The sequence below is a fragment of the Oncorhynchus mykiss genome, chromosome 25, assembly GCF_057628025.1.
Source record: "Oncorhynchus mykiss isolate SJ-2025 chromosome 25, ASM5762802v1, whole genome shotgun sequence".
In the NCBI taxonomy this organism is placed as follows: Eukaryota; Metazoa; Chordata; class Actinopteri; order Salmoniformes; family Salmonidae; genus Oncorhynchus; species Oncorhynchus mykiss.
The window spans coordinates 28,574,186-28,600,125 of record NC_143046.1 but is presented as its reverse complement, the minus strand read 5'-3'; the positions used below and the strand labels follow the sequence as shown (position 1 = coordinate 28,600,125).

Here is a 25,940-nt window from a genome sequence, read left to right as displayed (position 1 = left end):
GGGTAAATGTATTTCTGCACTGAGGGCAGCTGTAGATACCGTTTAAATCCTCGCCATTCCAACAGTATGTCTGTCACACAACTCATGCAGTAACTGTGTCCATATGGGAGTCACCATTTTGCAACGCAAACAACTTTCTATTTGATGAGGTCAGGTAGGCCCCTTTCCATATCATTCCGTTCCTAGTGAAAACACCCCAGGTATATTCAGTTCATTCCTTTTCCTTCAATAAAAAAACAATACAAGGTAGACCTTCGAAAAACAGTCTCATTCGAATGCGACCCAGTTGTTTTAAAGAGTTTCGGTACCTTTATTATTATTTTTCAAGTATTTTACATGCGGTTTCCACAAATCAACAACCATTAACACTGACAATTGTTTTCATCTGAGGAAATGCATATTTTTTGAAAACGTGAACATAAGACTTGCACACCAAAGTTACAGTAAATCACACGAAAGGCTTATAAAACACCTTTACGTTCCCACGAGAATCATGGTGGTGTATAATTGTTCTCTTCTCTATTAAACTAAGTGTCCACAGCATGCAATCCATCCCTCTACCCGCAAAGGCTACTACACAACTTCCAATACTTTTCTCCCCGTCTCCACAGAAGAGATGGATGGAAGTTACTGTGGTGTTACAGATGGCCTTATTAGTCACTACTACAGTCACTGTAATGCTGAACATGAAAATAGCAGACTACAGTAAGATCCCTAACCACAAGATGCCATATAACTAGAATATGACGGCAGCAATTATGATGAAGAATGAAATGAATATGGACATAACAAACATTAATATTTTTGCTAAGCTCACCAAATAAATTGCAATACATATGTCATTTATAATAACATTAAAACAGACAATGAATGAAAAATATTACATTTATAAAGTCTGTGAATCCCAAATGAACATTCAAGCACAAACTGTATTCCACTAGCCTTAGCAAGACAAAGCTTAATCAAAACGATGGAGAACTGCAGAAATCGATCCCTTATGGTTTCCAATAACTTTTTCCCTTCAGTCTGGTTGCCATTGAAAAGTGAGTGTCAGCGAGAGTGAATTCTGAAATGACAGAACCATTACACATAGACCAAGGATTAAAACTATGCGCGTTCCCTTTGAGTCGGTGTGCGTCATGACCTGCCTGTTAGTGACCTGCAAAAAAATGTAAAACAAAAATTCTAAAGACAAATGACATGTTAGAAGGGTTGTAGTCATTAACATTCCCATGTGTTTGATTGGTGCATCAACAATATAATTGTATTGTCACATGTGCCAAATACAACAAGCCCTTTTAACCAACAATGCAGTTGCTGTTTAAAAAAAATATGAAATGAACCTGATATAACACTAATCAATGTTACATCAGGTTGGGGATTTCAGCCACTGGTCTTACTCATCTGTTGAGCATATTACTGATACACTGTACCACATTTCAACATGATCACCTTCCTGGGTAATGAATACTATATCTGATGTGGAGAGGGAGGCATTTCCTTACATGAAAATGCTCTCGTCCATAGAGGGAGAATCAAGAAGCTGGTACACAGCAACTTAAGTGACCAAACCAAGTGCAGGGGTTCCAGTATAGTGTACTGTGTGACAATAACATGTACATTTTGGGCACTCTAAAGACATGACTTCAATAACAATATGAGGCATGGGATCCCCCAGTACTAGTCCATGTAGGGTACTACCTGTGAAAGGACACTGCTAGACCATCTCGTACTGGTTGTTGGTGATGTATCGAGACAAGCAGCAGGCCAAGAACACCCCAATGAGCTAGGAAGAAAGTTAAGAGTTTCAATTAGGATGTGAAGACAAAATTGACATGCACTCACTTCATGTTTTAAAAGAAAAAGGGACATCTATAATTTTCTTGATGATCTAACAACATTTCAAGATCTATGCTACTGGTAATAACATTGTATATTTTCTCCCCTAGAGATTATTATGCCTACAGGCCAATATCAAATAAAGGCTCTTCAGTGGATGTACCTGGAAGAATGCAATTCCAAAAGACATTCCGGCAATGATCCCCAGGTTAGACTCCATCAAAGTGGTCACCTTCGTGAAGCAGCCCTAAAACATGTTAAGCAGAAGGAAAATAAATATGGTTTCACAAGGTTATAGCTGTTCATTGCGCATACTGGACTGGCAATACTTAGCCTAAAAGACTGGTAAACTATGAACCACAGCTCTGACATAATTCTGTATGATATGATTGATAATGATATGCGGCAGTGCTCTCACCGGGTGATACACCAAGTCGCGAGCCCTGTCAAGGTCCTTGAGGTCCTCAACAGGGCAGACAGTGTTCTCTTTGCAACAGCTGTCAGGGATGCCTTGGTCTTTGAAGTACTTTGTTGTGTTCCAGTCCGTGTAACTTTCCACTCCACAGCAGTGCAACTGCACAAAACACACATTTACTAATTATCAAGAGGAAATAACAATTTTAACTTCCAATTCCTAATTCTATGGTTGACTTAGCCATGTGGACAAATCAAGTTTCAATGGCACATGCACAAGTACAGTGAAATTACTTTGCTTGCTTGCTCTTTCCCAACAATTCAGTAATTAATGTTGGTAGTACTATACATGTTTTTATTTAAAAAAGTCAAGTAGAACAGAACATGAGATATTAAGCAAGCTACATACAGGGTCAGTAGCTACATACAGGGTCAGTAGCTATATATAGGCTCAGTACCAGACTCAGTAGCTACTAGAGGTCGACCGATTAAATCGGAATGGGCGATTAATTAGGGCCGATTTCAAGTTTTCATAATCGGAAATTGGTATTTTTGGACGCCTTTATTTAAATGAGGCAAGTCAGTTAAGAACACATTCTTATTTTCAATGACTGCCTAGGAACAGTGGGTTAACTGCCTTGTTCAGGGGCAGAACGACATATTTTTACCTTGTCAGCTCGGGGATTCGATCTTGCAACCTTACAGTTAACTAGTCCAACGCTCTAACCACCTGCCTCACGAGGAGCCTGCCTGTTACACGAATGCAATAAGAAGCCAAGGTAAGTTACTAGCTAGCATTAAACTTATCTTATAAAAACAATCATAATCACTAGTTGATGATATTACTAGTTTATCTAGCGTGTCCTGCGTTGCATATAATCGATGCGGTGCACATTCGCGAAAAAGGACTGTTGTTGCTCCAAAGTGTATCTAACCATAAACATCAATTCCTTTCTTAAAATCAATAGACAGAAGTATACATTTTTAAACCTGCATATTTAGCTAAAAGAAAGGTTAGCAGGCAATATTAACCAGGTGAAATTGTCACTTCTCTTGCGTTCATTGCACACAGAGTCAGGGTATATGCAACAGTTTGGGCAGCCTGGCTCATTGCGAATTAATTTGCCAGAATTTTATAAAATTGACATAACACTGAAGGTTGTGGAATGTAACAGCAATATTTAGACTTAGGGATGCCATCCGTTAGATAAAATACGGAACGGTTCCATATTTCACTGAAAGAATAAACGTTTTGTTTTCGAAATGATAGTTTACGGATTCAACCATATTAATGACCTAAGGCTCGTATTTCTGTGTGTTATTATGTTATAATTAAGTCTATGATTTGATAGAGCAGTCTGACTGAGCGATGGTAGGCACCAGCAGGCTCGTAAGCATTCATTCAAACAGTACTTTCGTGCGTTTTGCCAGCAGCTCTTCGCAATGCTTCAAGATTTGCGCTGTTTATGACTTCATGCCTATCAACTCACGAGATTAGACTGGTGTAACCGATGTGAAATGGCTAGCTAGTTAGCGGGTGCGCGCTAATAGCATTTCAAACGTCACTCGCTCTGAGACTTGGAGTAGTTGTTCACCTTGCTCTGCATGGGTAACGCTGCTTCGAGGGTGGCTGTTGTCGATGTGTTCCTGGTTCGAGCCCAGGTAGCGGCAAGGAGAGCGATGGAAGCTATACTGTTACACTGGCAATACTAAAGTGCCTATAAGAACATCCAATAGTCAAAGGTATTATATTAAGTTAAAATAAGTGTTCATTCAGTATTGTTGTAATTATCCCCATTAAAAAAAAATAATAATGTTAAATAGTTATTTATTTGTAAGTTCTCTTTTATTTATATATATATTTTTTTAAATGTAAAAAATAAAAATCTGCCGATTAATCGGTATTGGCTTGTTTAAAAAAAATTAAAAAAAGTTGTATCCCCTTTTCGTGGTATCTTGTCTCATCGCTACAACTCCCGTACGGACTCAGGAGAGATGAAGGTCGAAAGCCACGCGTCCTCCGATACACAACCCAACCAAGCCGCACTGCTTCTTAACACAACGCGCATCCAACCCGGAAGCCAGCCGCACCAATGTGTCAGAGGAAACACTGTACACCTGGCGACCTGGTTAGAGTGCACTGCGCCCGGCCCGCCACAGGAGTTGCTAGTGCACGATGAGACAAGGATATCCCTACCGGCCAAACCCTCCCTAACCCGGACGACGCTAGGCCAATTGTGAGTCGGTATCTGCTTTTTTTGGTCCTCCAATAATCGGTATCGGCGGTGAAAAATCATAAATCGGTCAACCTCTAGTAGCTACAGTGCCTTGCGAAAGTATTCGGCCCCCTTGAACTTTGCGACCTTTTGCCACATTTCAGGTTTCAAACATAAAGATATAAAACTGTTTTTTTTTGGTGAAGAATCAACAAGTGGGACACAATCATGAAGTGGAACGACATTTATTGGATATTTCAAACTTTTTTAACAAATCAAAAACTGAAAAATTGGGCGTGCAAAATTATTCAGCCCCCTTAAGTTAATACTTTGTAGCGCCACCTTTTGCTGCGATTACAGCTGTAAGTCGCTTGGGGTATGTCTCTATCAGTTTTGCACATCGAGAGACTGACATTTTTTCCCACAAAACAGCTCGAGCTCAGTGAGGTTGGATGGAGACCATTTGTGAACAGCAGTTTTCAGTTCTTTCCACAGATTCTCGATTGGATTCAGGTCTGGACTTTGACTTGGCCATTCTAACACCTGGATATGTTTATTTTTGAACCATTCCATTGTAGATTTTGCTTTATGTTTTGGATCATTGTCTTGTTGGAAGACAAATCTCCGTCCCAGTCTCAGGTCTTTTGCAGACTCCATCAGGTTTTCTTCCAGACTGGTCCTGTATTTGGCTCCATCCATCTTCCCATCAATTTTAACCATCTTCCCTGTCCCTGCTGAAGAAAAGCAGGCCCAAACCATGATGCTGCCACCACCATGTTTGACAGTGGGGATGGTGTGTTCAGCTGTGTTGCTTTTACGCCAAACATAACGTTTTGCATTGTTGCCAAAAAGTTCAATTTTGGTTTCATCTGACCAGAGCACCTTCTTCCACATGTTTGGTGTGTCTCCCAGGTGGCTTGTGGCAAACTTTAAACAACACTTTTTATGGATATCTTTAAGAAATGGCTTTCTTCTTGCCACTCTTCCATAAAGGCCAGATTTGTGCAATATACGACTGATTGTTGTCCTATGGACAGAGTCTCCCACCTCAGCTGTAGATCTCTGCAGTTCATCCAGAGTGATCATGGGCCTCTTGGCTGCATCTCTGATCAGTCTTCTCCTTGTATGAGCTGAAAGTTTAGAGGGACGGCCAGGTCTTGGTAGATTTGCAGTGGTCTGATACTCCTTCCATTTCAATATTATCGCTTGCACAGTGCTCCTTGGGATGTTTAAAGCTTGGGAAATCTTTTTGTATCCAAATCCGGCTTTAAACTTCTTCACAACAGTATCTCGGACCTGCCTGGTGTGTTCCTTGTTCTTCATGATGCTCTCTGCGCTTTTAACGGACCTCTGAGACTATCACAGTGCAGGTGCATTTATACGGAGACTTGATTACACACAGGTGGATTGTATTTATCCTCATTAGTCATTTAGGTCAACATTGAATCATTCAGAGATCCTCACTAAACTTCTGGAGAGAGTTTGCTGCACTGAAAGTAAAGGGGCTGAATAATTTTGCACGCCCAATTTTTCAGTTTTTGATTTGTTAAAAAAAAGTTTGAAATATCCAATAAATGTCGTTCCACTTCATGATTGTGTCCCACTTGTTGTTGATTCTTCACAAAAAAATACAGTTTTATATCTTTATGTTTGAAGCCTGAAATGTGGCAAAAGGTCGCAAAGTTCAAGGGGGCCGAATACTTTCGCAAGGCACTGTATATACAGCCTCAATAGCTATATACAGGCTCAGTAGCTATATACAGGCTCAGTAGCTATATACAGGCTCAGTAGCTATATACAGGCTCAGTAGCTATATACAGGCTCAGTAACTATACACAGGCTCAGTAACTATACACAGGCTCAGTAACTATACACAGGCTCAGTTGCTATACAGTGGGGAGAGCAGGTTTTCCTACTTACAAAGCATGAAGAGGTCTGTAATTTTTATTATAGTTACACTTCAACTGTGAGAGACGGAATCTAAAACAAAAATCCAGAATATCACATTGTATGATTTTTAAGTAATTAATTAGCATTTTATTGCATGACATAAGTATTTGATCACCTACCAACCAGTAAGAATTCCGGCTCTCACAGACCTGTTAGTTTTTCTTTAAGAAGCCCTCCTGTTCTCCACTCATTACCTGTATTAACTGCACCTGTTTGAACTCGTTACCTGTATAAAAGACACCTGTCCACACACTCAATCAAACAGGACATCTGGGATAAAATTGTAGACCTGCACAAGGCTGGGATGGGCTACAGGACAATAGGCAAGCAGCTTGGTGAGAAGGCAACAACTGTTGGCGCAATTATTAGAAAATGGACGAAGATCAAGATGACGGTCAATCACCCTCAGTCTGGGGCTCCATGCAAGATCTCCCTCGTGGGGCATCAATGATCATAAGGAAGGTGAGGGATCAGCCCAGAACTACCACGGCAGGACCTGGTCAATGACCTGAAGAGAGCTGGGACCAGTCTCAAAGAAAACCATTAGTAACACACTACGCCGTCATGGATTAAAATCCTGCAGCGCATGTAAGGTCCCCCTGCTCAAGTCAGTGCATGTCCAGGCCCCTCTAAAGTTTGCCAATGACCATCTGGATGATCCAGAGGAGGAATGGGAGACGGTCATGTGGTCTGATGAGACAAAAATAGAGTGTTTTGGTCTAAACTCCACTCGCCGTGTTTGGAGGAAGAAGAAGGCTGAGTACAACCCCACGAACACCATCCCAACCGTGAAGCATGGAGGTGGAAACATCATTCTTTGGGGATGCTTTTCTGCAAAGGGGACAGGACGACTGCACCGCATTGAGGGGAGGATGGATGGGGCCATGTATCGCGAGATCTTGGCCAACAACCTCCTTCCCTCAGTAAGAGCATTGAAGATGGGTCGTGGCTGGGTCTTCCAGCATGACAACGACCCGAAACACACAGCCAGGACAACTAAGGAGTGGCTCCGTAAGAAGCATCTCAAGGTCCTGGAGTGGCCTAGCCAGTCTCCAGACCTGAACCCAATAGAACATCTTTGGAGGGAGCGGAAAGTCTGTATTGCCCAGCGACAGCCCCGAAACCTGAAGGATCTGGAGAAGGTCTGTATGGAGGAGTGGGCCAAAATCCCTGCTGCAGTGTGTGCAAACCTGGTCAAGAACTACAGGAAATGTATGATCTCTAATTGCAGACAAAGGTTTCTGTACCAAATATTAAGGTCTGCTTTTCTTATGTATCAAATACTTATGTCATGCAATAAAATGCTAATTAATTACTTAAAAATCATACAATGTGATTTTCTGGATTTTTGTTTTAGATTCCGTCTCTCACATTTGAAGTGTACCTATGATAAAAATGACAGACCTCTACATGCTTTGTAAGTAGGAAACACTGTCGATTTTGCAGGTTATCAAATACTTGTTCTCCCAACTGTATATACAGGCTCAGTGGCTATATACAGGCTCGGGGGCTATATACAGGCTCGGGGGCTATATACAGGCTCGGTGGCTATATACAGGCTCGGTGGCTATATACAGGCTCGGTGGCTATATACAGGCTCGGTGGCTATATACAGGCTCGGTGGCTATATACAGGCTCGGTGGCTATATACAGGCTCGGTGGCTATATACAGGCTCGGTGGCTATATACAGGCTCGGTGGCTATATACAGGCTCGGTGGCTATATACAGGCTCGGTGGCTATATACAGGCTCGGTGGCTATATACAGGCTCGGTGGCTATATACAGGCTCGGTGGCTATTTACAGGCTCGGTGGCTATTTACAGGCTCGGTGGCTATATACAGGCTCAGTGGCTATATACAGGCTCAGTGGCTATATACAGGCTCAGTGGCTATATACAGGCTCAGTGGCTATATACAGGCTCAGTGGCTATATACAGGCTCGGTGGCTATATACAGGCTCGGTGGCTATATACAGGCTCGGTGGCTATATACAGGCTCGGTGGCTATATACAGGCTCGGTGGCTATATACAGGCTCGGTGGCTATATACAGGCTCGGTGGCTATATACAGGCTCGGTGGCTATATACAGGCTCGGTGGCTATATACAGGCTCGGTGGCTATATACAGGCTCGGTGGCTATATACAGGCTCGGTGGCTATATACAGGCTCGGTGGCTATATACAGGCTCGGTGGCTATATACAGGCTCGGTGGCTATATACAGGCTCGGTGGCTATATACAGGCTCGGTGGCTATATACAGGCTCGGTGGCTATATACAGGCTCGGTGGCTATATACAGGCTCGGTGGCTATATACAGGCTCAGTGGCTATATACAGGCTCAGTGGCTATATACAGGCTCAGTGGCTATATACAGGCTCAGTGGCTATATACAGGCTCAGTGGCTATATACAGGCTCAGTGGCTATATACAGGCTCAGTGGCTATATACAGGCTCAGTGGCTATATACAGGCTCAGTGGCTATATACAGGCTCAGTGGCTATATACAGGCTCAGTGGCTATATACAGGCTCAGTGGCTATATACAGGCTCAGTGGCTATATACAGGCTCAGTGGCTATATACAGGCTCAGTGGCTATATACAGGCTCAGTGGCTATATACAGGCTCAGTGGCTATATACAGGCTCAGTGGCTATATACAGGCTCAGTGGCTATATACAGGCTCAGTGGCTATATACAGGCTCAGTGGCTATATACAGGCTCAGTGGCTATATACAGGCTCAGTGGCTATATACAGGCTCAGTGGCTATATACAGGCTCAGTGGCTATATACAGGCTCAGTGGCTATATACAGGCTCAGTGGCTATATACAGGCTCAGTGGCTATATACAGGCTCAGTGGCTATATACAGGCTCAGTGGCTATATACAGGCTCAGTGGCTATATACAGGCTCAGTGGCTATATACAGGCTCAGTGGCTATATACAGGCTCAGTGGCTATATACAGGCTCAGTGGCTATATACAGGCTCAGTGGCTATATACAGGCTCAGTGGCTATATACAGGCTCAGTGGCTATATACAGGCTCAGTGGCTATATACAGGCTCAGTGGCTATATACAGGCTCAGTGGCTATATACAGGCTCAGTGGCTATATACAGGCTCAGTGGCTATATACAGGCTCAGTGGCTATATACAGGCTCAGTGGCTATATACAGGCTCAGTGGCTATATACAGGCTCAGTGGCTATATATTGTTTTTAAGTGTCAGTTTCAGGGTCAGTGCGAATGTCATATTTACAATGTGCAGGGACACTAAATCATACTAAACTATCATACTAAATCAGATCATGTTAAAAGGTGGTTCTATTGTACATCAATGAGTTATTCAATAATGGTAGAGGAGGATCATAACCTAATACAATAGTATACCAACAAGCTCTATGCAACTCTGAAAACAGATAGTGAAGCGTAAACATCTGTACTATAGAAGTTGTTTATAGCAACACTTCTACAGGGTCTGTGATCAAATTCAGCTGCCATTTCTCTAAACAGCATGTTTTGTGTTATTTGCAAAGGAACCAAACACAGTTAGGCTTCGCATTGAATAACAGGATACCACTTACAGTCTTCTGGATGTTGTCAACCGCAGAGCTTTTGGGGTCAGTGGTATTGTAGTTCGTCACAGCGTCTTTATAGGCATCACCTAATACAGCCTTTATCTGCAAGAAACCAAACATGAACTGGGTTTGATTTGGGGCCAACTGAACCCTATAGTAATGTCAAGTGTATTGTAAGTCACCTCAGAAGTACCCGCACATTGGTGTATCTATAGTTCACCGCAACATTTCGACCTGAACGTCTTCCAGACATTGCAGTAAACTATATGGGAACATCCCTCAGTGCACAGATATGTCCATTCCTTATATATAACCGTTTTGGTACCCAGCACCTGGTAAATGGTTAGATGTGGGAACACTACTTTTGAACTAATACCTCATGTCTGAATAAGAAGCCAGAGATGCCGGCCACAAACTCAGCTATGAACACCAGCACCAGGAACATGGCATACTGAGGGGAGAGAAACGACACATCAATTTACATACAACAAAGACAAACATTTGAGGAGAATGTGCAAATACAAAATGTAACACGTCACAGTGTAACTGACCAGCTTCAGCATCCATGGGCTACCGCGGCATGTAGCGAAGCAACCAAACAGGCCAAAAATGATGATGATGGCTCCAGTCCCGATGAGGACATATGGTGCGTTGGTGCTCTTCTCAGAGGCCAGCTGGAAATAAGCTTCCAGGCTCACCTTCCCCCATACTCCAACAGCCAGAAGGATAACCCCTGTAAACTGGGAGAAAGCACAGACAGTCAGCTCCAATCTCAGGTAATGTCCCTAGGGGATGTTTCAGAGATTTTACCTAGTTCTGACACAAACTCAAGATTTAAAGCGAGAAAAAAACAACCTTCTTTATTGATCACCTTGAACACCTAACAATTATATTCAGCTCAGTGTGATGTCAGGGGCCAGTACACATCTGAAACAGCTTTGAAGTTGGTATAAATATCTACAACAAGAAGGGAAAGTCAGCATGGAGCCTACATGGAATATCAAAAGGGATTGATATTCAATCGATCCCTATCCCAGTCTGCGGTCCCCACATGCTTCAAGATGGCCACCACTGTTCCTGTTCCCAAGAAAGCTAAGGTTGAACTAAACTAAATGACTGTCATCATGAAGTGCTTTGAGAGACTAGTCAAGGACCATATCACCTCCACCTTACCTGTCACCCTAGACCACCTCCAATTTGCTTACCGCCCCAATAGGTCCAGACGATGCAATCGCCATCACGCTGCCCTAACCCATCTGGACAAGAGGAATACCTACGTAAGAATGCTGTTCATTGACTACAGCTCAGCATTCAACACCATAGTACCCTCCAAACTAATCATTAAGCTTAAGACCCTGGGTCTCGAACCCGCCCTGTGAAACTGAGTCCAGGACTTCCTGACTGGCTGCCCCAGGTGGTGAAGGTAGGAAACAACATCTCCACTCCGTTGACCCTCAACACTGTGGCCTCACAAGGGTGCATTCTTAGCCCTCTCCTGTACTCCCTGTTCACCCATGACTGCGTGGCCATGCACGCCTACAACTCAATCATTACGTTTGCAGACACTACAGTGGTAAGCTTGATTACCAACAACAACGAGACGGCCTACAGGGAGGAGGTGAGGGTCCTCGGAGTGTGGTGTCAGGAAAATAACCTCTCACTCAATGTCAGCAAAACAAAAAGAGATGATTGTGGACTACAGGAAACAGCAAAGGGAGCACCCCCCTATCCACATCGACAGGACAGTAGTGGAGAAAGTGGAGCGTTTTAAGTTCCTCTGTGTACATATCACCGACAAATTGAAATGGTCCACGCACACTGATAGTGTGGTGAAGGCGCAACAGGATGCAGAATTTTATTTGGCTTGTCACCGAAAACCCTCACTACCTTTTACAGGTGCACAATTGAGAGCATCCTGTTGGGGTGTATCACCGCCTGGTACGGCAACTGCACCGCCCACAACCACAGGGCTCTCCAGAGGGTGGTGTGGTCTGCACAACGGATCACCAGGGGCAAACTACCTGCCCTCCAGGACACCTACAACACCCGATGTCACAGGAAGGCAAAAAAGATATTCAAGGACAATAACCACCCGAATCACTACCCATTCACCCCACTTCCATCCAGAAGGCGAGGTCAGTACAGGTGCATCAAAGCTGGGGCAGAGAGATTGAAAAAGAGCTTCTATCTATGGTGACTGATTGTTAAACAGTCACCACTAGCACAGACAGGCAGCTGCTTAGCTACAGACTTGATATCATTGGCCACTTTAATAAATGGAACGCTGGTCACTTTAATAATGCCACTTTAAGAATGTTTACATATTTCACATTACTCATCTCATATGTATATGATGTATACTGTATCCTTCACCATCTATTGCATCGTAGCTGCTCGGTCACTGCTCATCCAAATATTTTATACTTATATATTCTCATCCCATTCCTTTACTAGATTGTGTGTATTAGGTTTTGTTGAGGAATTGTTAGATATATTACTGCACTGTCAGATCTAGAAGCACAAGCATTTCGCTACACTCGCAGTAACATCTGCTAACCTAGTGTATGTGACCAATAAAATTTGATTTAACCCAGCCCCCCTCACCGACACAACCAATAATAGCCCATGGTCTCACATCAGTGAGCTCAGCATCTTCCTTTGTATAATATCCCTCACTTTTACCAGAGTCATATACTCATGGACTGCAGTCATCAGTCCATTGGATCATGAATTATACAAATCACCCTCCATATAGCAATAAATGACAGAGATGTGTTGTCATGAACTTTGAACCCATAAAAGCCACGTTTGATTAATGTCGTAGATAGAATAATATAAACTGTGAAGAAATACCATTTGAGATCATAATAGTTATTTAGTAAGAGTGCCGGTTCGAATAGTCGTTCCCAACATCTGACAGTTTGTCTACGAATGTCACCAAGATCCCCGCAATCAAACCTTTAAAATGTTTTATTTTTTATTTTACCTTTATTTAAGCAGACAAGTGACTTACGAACAAATTCCTATTTTACAATAACGGCCTACCCCGGCCAAACCCTAACGACGCTGGGCCAATTGTACGCCGCCCTATAGGATTCCCGATCATGGCAGGTTGTGATACAGCCCGTGATCGAACCAGGGTCTGTAGTGACGCCTCTAGCGCTGAAATGCAGTGGCTTAGAACGCTGCGCCACTCGCGAGCCGCAACGCTCAAAACAAAAAAGAAATAATATAACGTGGCTTTGCAACGTTGTCGCGGTTGGATAAACGCACAACTTTCACAGACAGCATCTGCGCATAAATAATGTAAAGTAGCTCGACAACAATTAAGTGATTATTTTCCAACAGTGTTTTCTAACTATCACAGGAATTTTTTTTATTTTCAATAACTCGAGTTCTTACGTTTCAGCCAAAGCATTACGTTATTCGTTTGGAAATTCCTTTTGGAATTTAGGCATCGCCGCTAACTTAGCCCATTGTTACCGTAGCTTGCTTGCATCAGTTATTTACAAGTGAACACTTACCCAAAATATGAGACTGTAAGAAATAAGAAAGGTCTTGAGACATGTAATCACTGGCTTAGTTTGAAGCCTTCTTGATGGGGGAGACATTATGGCTATTTCGCAGAAATTGGCAATCAAAAAGTATCGTTGTTACTAAGTGAGAGAAAAAAAAACACTTCCACAACGTCTTGCTGGAAAACTTTTGTCGACAAATCACAGAATCCAAGGAGAAGGGAAGTGTCGTCACTGATCCCGATTCACTTTCCTGTGAGGAAAATATTAATTCCTGGGATTTATGGGAAGTTTTATTTCGCTTGTATTTACGATGTTCCAAAATAATATAATAGAACAGAATATAATAACTTAATTTTTCATAGAGGAAACGTCAGTTGTGGCTAATCGGATGAGACAGTATACACATGACAAATACAAACGCTACAAGATACAAGAGTAATGCCGCTATACACGTGCAGCAATAACAAAGCGTTCTTCTCAACCGTTTCGGTAAAAAACTGAGGGATGGGGCTGGAGAAATGCAACCACTCTCAAATTCATATATATAACTATGGATACAAGGACTGACCATGATATCAAAGTTATAGTTTTGAGGTGGTATAGTTTTTGTTTTTATTAATTTGTTTACAAACATTGGAGTGAAACAAGCTTATATTGTTTGGGTGCGACAGTTGAATTTGGCTCATTGGGTCAGACGTTATATTCTTCAAGAATCAAATGGGCAAATGTCATTAATTCGGAAGTCCAAAAATGGATGAAGCAACTGCAGATTGCCCCTTTAAACACACTAAAAATGCGTACAGTCATCAGGGTGAAAACTCAGGTCTTTATCTCGTAAAACCAAGGCAGACACGAGTGGGCTATCGGCATCAGCAGCCTGTGGTTTTTTAATAGAAATGTAGTTATTGTGACTTTTGCCGGAACTAGCACGTCCGACTTGCTGCGAACTGGTTGAACGCTGGTTTCAATCGCTGACTGGCGCTTTAATGTATAATTTATTTGCCCCTCTTGCGTGCGCAGTTAGCCCAACCAGTCGGTATCATAGCCCTTTATGGTAGCCCTTATAAGTAGTCCAACAACGCCTCCCAGCGGTAACTTCTCGAACAGTAAATGTGATAAACGAGGAGGACTTTGTCAGTAAAAATTGGCGCAAGGCTGGTTTGTCTGGAGCGTTGGTGGGATTATTCTTGATTTAGAGAAATATAACAAAAACAACGCTAATGATTTTGTCTGTAAACAAAAAAACGATTCGATGAATTAACGGTTTCATTGTTGCCTTCAAATTTTCTGCGCTGTATGTTAGTCAATGGTCTCCACCTTGGCTACAGTAGATGCCCAGTGGAACCACTTTTAATCTGAATATTTGCGCTTCAAGACCGTGTTGGCATGTCACGATTCCACATCCTTTTCCTCTTCACGCTGACCTTTATTAGAGAGCTGCTGGGACACAATGAAGGTAAGATTTAGATATACTGCACTTTGACTTAGACTATTAATATGTTTCTTTACTCACAGTTTAAACTTTGCATTAGCCTTGATGTACAACATGTATGCACATGTTATTCTATACCTGATGTTGCATAAGCAGTTATGATTTGGACACTCTCAAACTATACTTTTGTAAGCTACTATAAAATCATTAATGCCAGGAGAGACATGCTTTCCTTGTCAATCTCATCTATGGTCCATGATACAGTCCATGCAATGGGGAGTGAGGACATACCTCCATCACCACAGTTATAGGGCAGGTAATGGAAAGCAGCTGCAGTGGCATCTTTAGAGGGAACTGACAGAATACAAAGAGAGCATGGGGTATTTCCTGAAAAGAAACTCATCCACTCTTGTAACATTCTTTTTCAGTTAAGGAGAGAGCAAAGAAGCCCAAATATGCCATCTATGCATTTCGTCATGAATAAATATGTTTTGCGGGTGAATAGAAGTCCTCACTATAGTTACCTGTGTTTGTTATCTGATGTTGGGTATGTCACCCCTTTTCAGACCCCTGTAATTACAACTCCAATCACAGACAAATGACTGAGTGTGCATGGACCAGCTGTGTCAAGGCCCTAATTTAACCCCTACAAGACAGTGATTTGAGTCACCTCAGATCCACCCAAACTCATACCTACTGCCAGTTGATAACAAAGCGAAAATCTAGTCGGCTAATGGATTGATTCTGGCTATGTCTCACCATTGCTATTATCACACGTTCTCGTCCTTTACCACTTCTCCAACTGAAATACAACGGTTGCTAATTGGGAATGGCCTTTCTAAACCTCAGCATGAGAATATGTCCATTGAAGTACAGTTGGACTGCAGTGAATAGTGGGATTGTGAAATCCACCCCCTCCAATGTGACTCATTTCTCCTAGCTGGATGTTCTCCCTGCAGTGGTCATTGCATGTCTTCCTGGTAAAGTAACCGTCTCAATGGGAGCTGTTGGACGTGTGCCAGGCTGGTCTCACTGTGATGCACGTTGTGTCAGTCTGCCTTTTTAAAACCTCACCGTCATCAGGCGGCCACAGCAGCAGCCTGCATTACTGCTTTAATGGAAAATAGGCTATTAGGATGAAGAGGTGTTTGACTACTAATGTCTACCATGTTGAGACATGTTGCAAAGGATTTCAATCACTGCAGAATGATTGTTGATTGTAGAATGGTTGGAACATGTTTAACTATAAAGTTGATGTTTATATTTTATTGTACAACTGCTGCTGAAATGTAAACTATCTTGAATAGCGAAGAGTCTGTTTATAGACAGTAAATGAAAGATTATCTTCACTTGGATTTGCTAACATGAGGGAGACTCGGGTGATAGAAATCTACTGGCATGTTTTTATGTTATTCAGAGTCAGACTAGAAACAAGGCATTTGATGAAAAGTGTTGTAACATCATTGTAACTTCTTCCAGTGGAAGTTTAGCAGTTTATTGCAAGTGCCCAAATTACTAACATTAGAAACTTTGAGTTGTGTCACCATGAATTGAATTTTCATCGGTCTAAATTAAAAGTAATGACTCATTAACTTCCCCTGTAGGCTGGGCAAGCTAATCTAATATCTGAACCAATTTGTTGTTACAAATACTCAGGGATAATATTCAGCTCAAAAAAAAACTCAAATCTGGCAGCCCTCTTTCTAAACAGTAGAGTCCCTAATAAATATCCTTCAAGGGATTATGTTCTTGAAATAGGCTAGACCACAAGTGAGGGGAAAGAATGAGGGTGTTAAGGGAGACCTACTGTATGGAAAGTTAGATTCAGCTCCTAGGTTTAAAGATACAGTGTAATGCTAAGTAGGCAAAAATAGATGTTAACAGCTTTAGACCCAGTACTAACTAGTAATTACATTCAAAATGGAGTAGGGGACTTCTGCTCGCCAGCTTCATCTGTTTCATGTGTCATGATTTCAGTGCACATTCAGCAATGTGTGCCCAGTTAAGTCATTTCCCTACACTCTTTACTATTACCTTTTACTTCCATGTGATGCTAAAACACTTTTACGTTGCGATAAATGAAACGTCAGCCAACTAGAAAGTCAGTCTTTTGTCAGAGGCATACTGGTTTGACTGGACTTTGGTTTTGGATCCAAACCCCTGGAGAGTTTTTAAAAACATTTTTTTTAGATTTCCCTTATTGGAAATCCAGGTGTTAAATAGGAAGCTGGCTCAGGAAGGGAACCAGGTTGTGTGGAACTGAGACTTTGTGGAAAAACCATTAGCATGCCAAAATACATATAGGTCACGCAGAGAAAGTAACAGTTTTCTTCCTGGGAAGGAGAGGAGGACCAAAATGCAGCGTGGTTATTTATAAAAATCTTTAATGAAAGATGAAAACGTGAACACTATACAAAATAAGAAACCGTGGCAAAACAGTCCTAACTGGTGCAAAACACAGAGACAGGAACAATCACCCACAAGATACCTACAGTGCCTTGCGAAAGTATTCGGCCCCCTTGAACTTTGCGACCTTTTGCCACATTTCAGGCTTCAAACATAAAGATATAAAACTGTATTTTTTTGTGAAGAATCAACAACAAGTGGGACACAATCATGAAGTGGAACGACATTTATTGGATATTTCAAACTTTTTTAACAAATCAAAAACTGAAAAATTGGGCGTGCAAAATTATTCAGCCCCCTTAAGTTAATACTTTGTAGCGCCACCTTTTGCTGCGATTACAGCTGTAAGTCGCTTGGTGTATGTCTCTATCAGTTTTGCACATCCAGAGACTGACATTTTTTCCCATTCCTCCTTGCAAAACAGCTCGAGCTCAGTGAGGTTGGATGGAGAGCATTTGTGAACAGCAGTTTTCAGTTCTTTCCACAGATTCTCGATTGGATTCAGGTCTGGACTTTGACTTGGCCATTCTAACACCTGGATATGTTTATTTTTGAACCATTCCATTGTAGATTTTGCTTTATGTTTTGGATCATTGTCTTGTTGGAAGACAAATCTCCGTCCCAGTCTCAGGTCTTTTGCAGACTCCATCAGGTTTTCTTCCAGAATGGTCCTGTATTTGGCTCCATCCATCTTCCCATCAATTTTAACCATCTTCCCTGTCCCTGCTGAAGAAAAGCAGGCCCAAACCATGATGCTGCCACCACCATGTTTGACAGTGGGGATGGTGTGTTCAGTGTGATGAGCTGTGTTGCTTTTACGCCAAACATAACGTTTTGCATTGTTGCCAAAAAGTTCAATTTTGGTTTCATCTGACCAGAGCACCTTCTTCCACATGTTTGGTGTGTCTCCCAGGTGGCTTGTGGAAAACTTTAAACAACACTTTTTATGGATATCTTTAAGAAATGGCTTTCTTCTTGCCACTCTTCCATGAAGGCCAGATTTGTGCAATATACGACTGATTGTTGTCCTATGGACAGAGTCTCCCACCTCAGCTGTAGATCTCTGCAGTTCATCCAGAGTGATCATGGGCCTCTTGGCTGCATCTCTGATCAGTCTTCTCCTTGTATGAGCTGAAAGTTTAGAGGGACGACCAGGTCTTGGTAGATTTGCAGTGGTCTGATACTCCTTCCATTTCAATATTATCGCTTGCACAGTGCTCCTTGGGATGTTTAAAGCTTGGGCTGAATAATTTTGCACGCCCAATTTTTCAGTTTTTGATTTGTTAAAAAAGTTTGAAATATCCAATAAATGTTGTTCCACTTCATGATTGTGTCCCACTTGTTGTTGATTCTTCACAAAAAAATACAGTTTTATATCTTTATGTTTGAAGCCTGAAATGTGGCAAAAGGTCGCAAAGTTCAAGGGGGCCGAATACTTTCGCAAGGCACTGTAAAGAATATGGCTGCTTAAATATGGTTCCCAATCAGAGACAACGATAAACACCTGCCTCTGATTGAGAACAACTCCAGGCAACCATAGACTTACCTAGAACACTCAACTGAACACAACCCCATAGACTACAAAACCCCTAGACAAAACAAGACACATAAATCACCCATGTCACACCCTTGCCTAACCAACATAATAAAGAAAACACAGAATACTAAGACCAGGGCGTGACACTATATTCCACTCTTCATGTTCTACATCAAAATCATTTGATATTCATCACAAATAAGCAAATAAATACAAAAGTAGGTTTATGAGTGGGAAAGAACAGTACATATCGTCCATAAAATCAAATCAAATGTATTTATATAGCCCTTCTTACATCAGCTGATATCTCAAAGTGCTGTACAGAAACACAGCTTAAAACCCCAAACAGCAAGGAATGCAGTTGTAGAAGCACGGTGGCTAGGAAAAACTCCCTAGAAAGGCCGAAACCTAGAAAGAAACCTAGAGAGGAACCAGGCTATGAGGAGTGGCCAGTCCTCTTCTAGCTGTGCCGGGTGGAGATTATAACAGAACATGGCCAAGATGTTCAAATGTTCATAAATGACCAGCATGGTCAAATAATAATAATCACAGTAGTTGTCGAGGGTGCAACAGGTCAGCACGTCAGGAGTAAATGTCAGTTGGCTTTTTATAGCCGATCATTGAGAGTATCTCCTCCACTCTTGCTGTCTCTAGAGAGTTGAAAACAGCAGGTCTGGGAAAGGTAGCACGTCCGGTGAACAGGTCAGGGTTCCATAGCCGCAGGCAGCACAGTTGAAACTGGAGCAGCAGCACGGCCAGGTGGACTGGGGACAGCATGCCAGGTAGTCCTGAGGCATGGTCCTAGGGCTCAGGTTCTCAGAGAGAGAGAACTAGAGAGAGCATACTTAAATTCACACAGGACACCGGATAAGACAGGAGAAATACTCCAGATATAAGACTGACCCTAGCCCCCCGACACATAAACTACTGCTGCATAAATACTGGAGGCTGAGACAGGAGCGGTCAGAAGACACTGTGGCCCCATCCGATGATACCCCCGGACAGGGCCAAACAGGCAGGATATAACCCCACACACTTTGCCAAAACACAGCCCCCACACCACTAGAGGGTGGGACAAGGCCGAGTATAGCCATAAGTATAGTCCATAACTACATTAGTGGCTAACAAATGGTTTTATTTTGTTTTATGCCTTTTTGCTATGACTGATCAGAGCTAATAAGTCTGACATTGGTTTCAGACTCTGGAACCACACTGCACAGCAGCTACAATGAGGTTGTTCCAGAGGAGGAGTACTATACTCCCAGACTGGACTACAGGAGTAAGTAAGGAGAACCACACAGTCACAACACTAACATTAGGAATAAGCTTGTCATAATGCAAGTGGACACTTACACTGAATTGGAAATCTACGTACCCCACATCACTGTTTTTAAAATCATTATCACTTGATATCAATTGGGTCTGTAGCACACTGGTCTTGGCGCTGTGTTCCAGTGTGTGATTAAACAGTGTTGTTTCGATGCAGATCCAAGATGGTGTCACTTTTTGAGCCTGGCCAATGGCGATGTGACCTGCCACTCCCCCCGTGGAGGGAACTACCGCAGCACCCTGGGCACCCTCTGCGAGATGACCTGTGACCGCGGCTACAAGCTGCTGGGCAGAACCTCTGTGCAGTGCATGCCCAACCGACGTTGGTCTGGAACCAGTCACTGCCGCCGTGAGTACAGGCTGAATACAGACAGATACATGTCATCTATTGTTAATGAAAAAGGACCTACGTTTTCTTTAGAAAAACCTCCATAGGAGTAATTTGTATCTCTTTTTGACTATGGTGTGTTGACTCCACAGAGGTTCGTTGCAACACGCTGCACCTGATCTGGCACGGCACGTACCACTGCACCCAGGGATACATGGTGGACTCCAGGTGTGATTACATCTGTGAGCCGGGGTACCGGATCGAGGGGGACCACTCTCGCACCTGTCTGGTTGGGGGGTCCTGGAGTGGGGCAGAGCCCATCTGTGAAGGTACAGCCTACACAGTGCCTCCAGAAAGTGTTCACACTCCTTGACTTATTCCGTATTGTGTTGTGTTGCAGCCTGAATTCAAAATAGATATCAATTTTTTTTTCTCACCAATGTACATACAGTACCCCATAATGACAAAGTGTAAACACATCTTTAGAAATGTTGGAAAATGTATTGAAAATAAAATACAGAAATTTCTCATTTACATAAGCATTCACACCCGAGTCAATACATGTTAGAATCAGCTTTGGCAGCGATTACAGCTGTGAGTCTTTCTGGGTAAGTCTCTAAGAGCTTTGCACACCTGGATTGTACAATATTATTTTCAAAATTCCTCAAGCTCTGTCAAATTGGTTGTGGATCATTGCTAGACAACCATAAGTCTTTCCATATATTTTCAATCATATTAAAGTCAAGGCTGTAACTCGGCAGCATTCACTGTCTTCTTTGTAAGTAACACTAGTGTAGATTTGGCCTTGGTGTTTTAGGTTATTGTCCTGATGAAAGGTGAATTCGTCTCCCAGTGTTTGTTGGAAAGCAGACTGAACTAGGTTTTCCTCTTGGATTTTGCCTTCGCTTAGCTCTATTCCATTTCTTTTTTATCCTGAAAAACTCCCCAGTCCTTAATGATTGCAAGCATATGTTTGTTTGTTTCTTTCATAGGCCTGGGCAGCTCCCAATGGGCATGTCTCCCACAACACAAACACAACACAGATAGATATTCATCTAGTGCCTCTCTTTCCACATGTTTCATTTCCTTCTTTTGTCTTTGACTCAAGACCAAGACATATTTCTAATCTTCAAAGTTCCCTTCCCTCAAGAGGAATTGATTCAGTTGACCAAGACCAACAGATGTTAACATTTAACAACAAAAAAGTATATATTATTGTTCTTCACTGGTTTACCAAACTGATGTTGTTTCAGATCATGATCCTCCCAAAATAAAGTGTCCCCTGTCTCGGGTGAAGGTCGCAGAGCCTGGGAAACTAACCGCCAGAGTGTCCTGGGACCCGCCGGTTGCCACGGATACTGCTGATAAAACATTAGAGTATGTCAGTCCTTATTTACTGCCTTTTCCCCTCTCCTCTTCTTCCCCTTTGCTTTATCTGGAGGTGAAACGTGTGTTTGTTGTCTGTTTGCAGTGTAACGCTGATAGGCCAGCGGCCAGATAGCAACTTTAAAGAGGGGATAAACATTATCCGGTACACAGCACACGACCAAGCCAGGAACAGGGCTGCCTGCAAGTTCATTGTTCGGGTTGAGGGTAAGACATCACTGTCAATGTCAGACGCAATGATCTGACATTTGGACTAGAGCAAAACCCATACTTTACAGGACAAACACATTATACAAACAAACATTCAACGTTCAATTGATACATTTCATCACGCAACTAAATAGTGGATTTTTTTTTACTGAGTATAAATCTAATTCCTTCAGTGACAAACAACAATCATATTTCCCTTGTGGAGAACTTCTATAAACCCTTTATAGACATCCAAGAGTCATCATATTTCAGTACTGTTTGAAGATGGCTGCTTTGGGCCCGTATTCACATAGCATCTCAGAGTAGGAGTGCTGATCTAGGATCAGGTCCCCCCTGTCCATATGATTTTATTTATTATGATCTAAACAACATAACTGAACATAGATCAGCAATTGGTTTGTGAAATCAGGCTCTGCTCTCTCTCCCTCCAGTCAGGAGGTGTCCAGTCCTCAAGACCCCTCTCCATGGTTACCTCACCTGTGACTCTGATGGGAACAACTACGGGGCGGTGTGCGAGTACCACTGTGACGGGGGCCACGAGAGGCGGGGGACCTCCCGCCGAGTCTGCCAGTTCGACCGCAGCTGGACTGAGGCCCCCGCCGAGTGTGTCAGTTAGTATTGAGAGCCAATGACAGAGAATGACCTTCTGAAAGACCATCTGGTTTGTTGTGTTCATAATTTAACCCATACATGTAAAGTGATTACACCAACAATACACTGTTTTTTTATTGCGCATGTAGCAATGGAGTTTAAAACAGATGTGAACACAGCATCTGCCCTCCTGGACCAATTCTATGACAAGAGAAGGCTTCTGATCGTGTCGGCACCTAACGTAGCCCATGGAGACTACAAGCTCCAGAACCTTATGGTGCAGGTGAGTCAAGAGACTGTATTCAACAGCGCCAGAACCGTAATGTGTCATTGGTAAATGGACCGACTGATCTATATTGAATAGTTATTTAGGAGGCAAGGTGATCTATAGATTTGTTAGTCTCGACTCACCTTTAAAGTCATTTGCAATGTCATACACGCCCAGAAAGACAACTGGATGGTTAGGGCATTATCTGCTAGTCAGGGAAATTTTGCACTCAACTTACTTTTACTTAGGAACGAAGGATTATGTGGAAGGTAAGGCTTCCCCAAGAGAGCGCCACTGCTAGCTACTACGGGATTTAATACAAATGAAATATAAGCAGCTTGTTTTTATGATTGTGACCATTCTTGGGGTGTTTTCATGCCTAGAAGGCAGATTGTGGTCTGGACCTACGACAAGTGACGGTGATTGAGCTGCTAGGCTCCCCCCCTCGAGAAGTGGGCCGCATCAAGGGACGTCACCTGGACACTGAGGTCATCGAGGGTCTGAGGTAAGGGGATCTCGCATAATCATGTTGGCTGCACTCCATCTTCAGGTAATCAAATACACCATCACTGTCTCGACACTAAATGGTTCTGGTGCTGTGTGTTGTACAGGCAGGCTTTCAGGATCTCCAGATCCTACTTCAACATGGTGCTGTTGGACAAGGATGGTTTGGACCACGAGAGATTCATCACTCCCACCACATCCGATGAGCTCTTCTCATACATCGACGATAACCTGTTGGATGAAGAAGAACGACATCGGCTGGAGTTGCACAGAGACTACTGTGACTAAGACAGTGGTTTGGGGAGGTCAGACCAGACACTTATGTAGATAGCGCAGAGGAAAAAGCTTTGCTATGTAGAGATACAATCATGGACACCAGGGTGGCCCAGAATAGAGAGAGAAACAAGGAAACACGCAGGTAACAGCTCTGGTAGTGAAATGTTTCCACTGGCTGATAGATAATGATCTGATCGATTTAGAGATAGAGGTAGCCTGTTTTTACAGGTCTAAAAGTATAGAAACATATGTACGCATCTTTTTTTACTTCACTACCCATACTGCACTGTAACAAACGCGGATGATTACAGGTTTAGGCATTTCACATATTTATTAGGTGAATTAATACAATTTGATACAGCCATAGCAGTGGAGGCTGCTGAGGGGAGGACGGTTCATAATAACGTCTGGAACGGCATCAAACCATGCGTTTGATACCATTCCACTTATTTCATTACCACAATCCTGTCCTCCCCAATTAAGGTGCCACCAACCTCCTGTGAGCCATAATAAAAGCAAACTTGACTCAAGTTACAGTATGAAAGATAATGACATTTACTTTTAAGAGGATAGAGGTTGAAAAATAAAATTGGTCACTTTTAGTGCAACTGATCATATTTACATATATATTTCAATGTACCACATGCTTGACATCCCTATCACAGGTACAGTAGTTTTCATTTGATTGCCATGAAGCACCACACAAGATTTGATATGGACCAAAAATTGACACAATTTTTCAGTGCCTTCGAGTGCAACAGAGATTCAGCCTGAAACTGAAAACCCGGCAACCCCCCATGAAGCACCCTAGTTAATAATGAATGGTTTGCTGATCATGGATGGAATTTAGCTTGAAGAAATATGTGGAAAAAAAATGTCAATTAAACATGAGTTGTTGAATTTGATCAACTCTTTGGTTAGTGCTGTTTATGATTTTAAAAAGCATTTGCATATTAAACACACAACCTTGCATTCAAACATATGAAATTATACCTCGGCTAGCAAATACCTGAAGACCTCAGATGAATTTACTATATATGCTTTCAAAAGCACTTCTTTTGGTGCTTGCGGTTAAACACAGCTGTGATAGTCTTTTGGTTACAGATAATAATGCTGATAAAAAGTTGAGGGATTGCCCTTTGTCAATTGCTCTTCTCTCAGGTTATGAGATGGAGTCCTCACTTGCTCTTGTTCTTGCCCATAGAGGAGCGTAATGGAAGAGAGCCCTCTGCCCATGAGTCAGGGTATTGCATCATCTTCTGCCACAGAGACACCTCCTCTCCTGTTGAGTCCGCCTCCACTTCCTCCTTGCCAACCTTCAGTGTGGCTGAAAAGTAGGGCAACAGAAATGCAGTGAACTAAAGTAGGTCTGACCTGTCCACACAATACAGGAGCCCTACGCATAGTGTGACATTTGGGAGTTCACTGCTTTTGAAACGATTTAAACAATGGGCCGACTGCCCATCACCAGAGGGGGTAACACCAGAGGGGGTAACCTGTTGGGCAGGAGAGTTGGGCCAGTAACCTGCTGAATCAAATCCCTGAGCTGACAAGGTAAAAATCTGTCTTTCTGCCCCTGAGCAAGGCAGTTAACCCACTGTTCCCCGGGCGCCGATAACGTGGATGTCAATTAAGGCAGCCCCCCGCACCTCTCTGATTCAGAGGGGTTGGGTAAATGCAGAAACACATTTCAGTTGAATACATTGTTGTACTACTGACTAGGTTTCCCCCTTTCCCTTTTAGATGTTTGCCCTCTGAGGTAGCCTTTCTTTACTACCAACTTTAACATCGGCAAAATAGGTGACCTGCAACGGAATGATAAATATTGAATCAAACATTTAAAAACGGAAGAGGAATACTGCCGATGGATGCTTCCCTACCATAACACTTCCCCTCCATAAAGCAACAAGGTGTTGTGTCATTACCTGTGCCTGTGCTGAGTCGAACCCCACCCAGGAAGTCATTACTGGAGATGGCCTCCCGGTCCCACACGGTCAGCTCCAGACACATCTTACTCAGCTGGTCCAGGGTCAGGCCTTTGTACACAAATGTGTGGTCGTAGTGAGGGTTCAGAGTCTTCTTCACCACCGGAGTCTTCCTCTTAGTGGACTTGGACTTCAATGGCAACAAGTATCTAGGGTTAAAGCATGAGTGAAAACTAT

General features: G+C 42.7%; 3 protein-coding genes across 8 annotated transcripts in view; 1 reads left to right on the top strand and 2 right to left on the bottom strand.

Moving 5' to 3' along the window:
• Positions 1-286: 286 nt before the first annotated feature.
• Positions 287-13,765, bottom strand: LOC110504926 (tetraspanin-7). 2 transcript variants are annotated; one of them, XM_021583803.3, is made up of 8 exons: positions 13,518-13,765; positions 10,545-10,733; positions 10,370-10,444; positions 10,000-10,095; positions 2,258-2,413; positions 2,003-2,086; positions 1,702-1,786; positions 287-1,159 (listed from the first exon to the last, which is right to left on the bottom strand). In XM_021583803.3, the coding sequence occupies exons 1-7, from the start codon at positions 13,602-13,604 to the stop codon at positions 1,718-1,720; spliced, it is 756 nt and encodes a 251-aa protein (XP_021439478.3). In that variant the 5' UTR covers positions 13,605-13,765; the 3' UTR covers positions 287-1,159; positions 1,702-1,717. The 2 variants fall into 2 exon arrangements, with proteins under 2 accessions (XP_021439478.3, XP_021439479.3); XM_021583804.3 differs by having other exon boundaries at positions 287-1,066; positions 13,518-13,658.
• Positions 13,766-13,778: 13 nt separating this feature from the next.
• srpx2 (sushi-repeat containing protein X-linked 2) lies at positions 13,779-24,683 on the top strand. Of its 2 annotated transcripts, none has more exons than XM_021583801.3 (10): positions 13,779-14,967; positions 20,085-20,165; positions 20,373-20,564; positions 20,696-20,872; positions 21,797-21,920; positions 22,015-22,136; positions 22,571-22,750; positions 22,880-23,013; positions 23,382-23,503; positions 23,610-24,683. In XM_021583801.3, the coding sequence occupies exons 1-10, from the start codon at positions 14,898-14,900 to the stop codon at positions 23,788-23,790; spliced, it is 1,383 nt and encodes a 460-aa protein (XP_021439476.2). In that variant the 5' UTR covers positions 13,779-14,897; the 3' UTR covers positions 23,791-24,683. The 2 variants fall into 2 exon arrangements, with proteins under 2 accessions (XP_021439476.2, XP_021439477.2); XM_021583802.3 differs by having other exon boundaries at positions 13,967-14,967; positions 23,385-23,503.
• sytl4 (synaptotagmin-like 4) overlaps positions 24,091-25,940 on the bottom strand; it is an 18,818-nt gene continuing 16,968 nt past the window's right edge. For all 4 annotated transcript variants that reach the window (XM_021583798.3, XM_021583800.3, XM_090219581.1 and 1 more), the window contains exons 16-17: positions 25,704-25,912; positions 24,091-25,105 (exon numbers count right to left, since the gene is read on the bottom strand). In XM_021583798.3, the coding sequence (XP_021439473.2) occupies positions 24,957-25,105; positions 25,704-25,912 (358 nt within the window). In that variant the 3' untranslated portion in view covers positions 24,091-24,956. The remainder of the gene's footprint in view (positions 25,106-25,703; positions 25,913-25,940) is intronic.

Bases quoted from the DNA above. Each gene is read 5' to 3' on its own strand.
- LOC110504926 (XM_021583803.3), bottom strand. From the start codon at position 13,604: ATGTCTCCCCCATCAAGAAGGCTTCAAACTAAGCCAGTGATTACATGT. The intron at 2,087-2,257 runs GTGAGAGCACTG...AACATGTTTTAG, and splicing joins GCGACTTGGTGTATCACCCG to GGCTGCTTCACGAAGGTGAC. The intron at 1,787-2,002 runs GTACATCCACTG...CTTTCTTCCTAG, and splicing joins TTGGAATTGCATTCTTCCAG to CTCATTGGGGTGTTCTTGGC.
- srpx2 (XM_021583801.3), top strand. From the start codon at position 14,898: ATGTCACGATTCCACATCCTTTTCCTCTTCACGCTGACCTTTATTAGA. The intron at 21,921-22,014 runs GTATGTCAGTCC...GTCTGTTTGCAG, and splicing joins ACTGCTGATAAAACATTAGA to TGTAACGCTGATAGGCCAGC. The intron at 22,137-22,570 runs GTAAGACATCAC...CTCTCCCTCCAG, and splicing joins GTTCATTGTTCGGGTTGAGG to TCAGGAGGTGTCCAGTCCTC.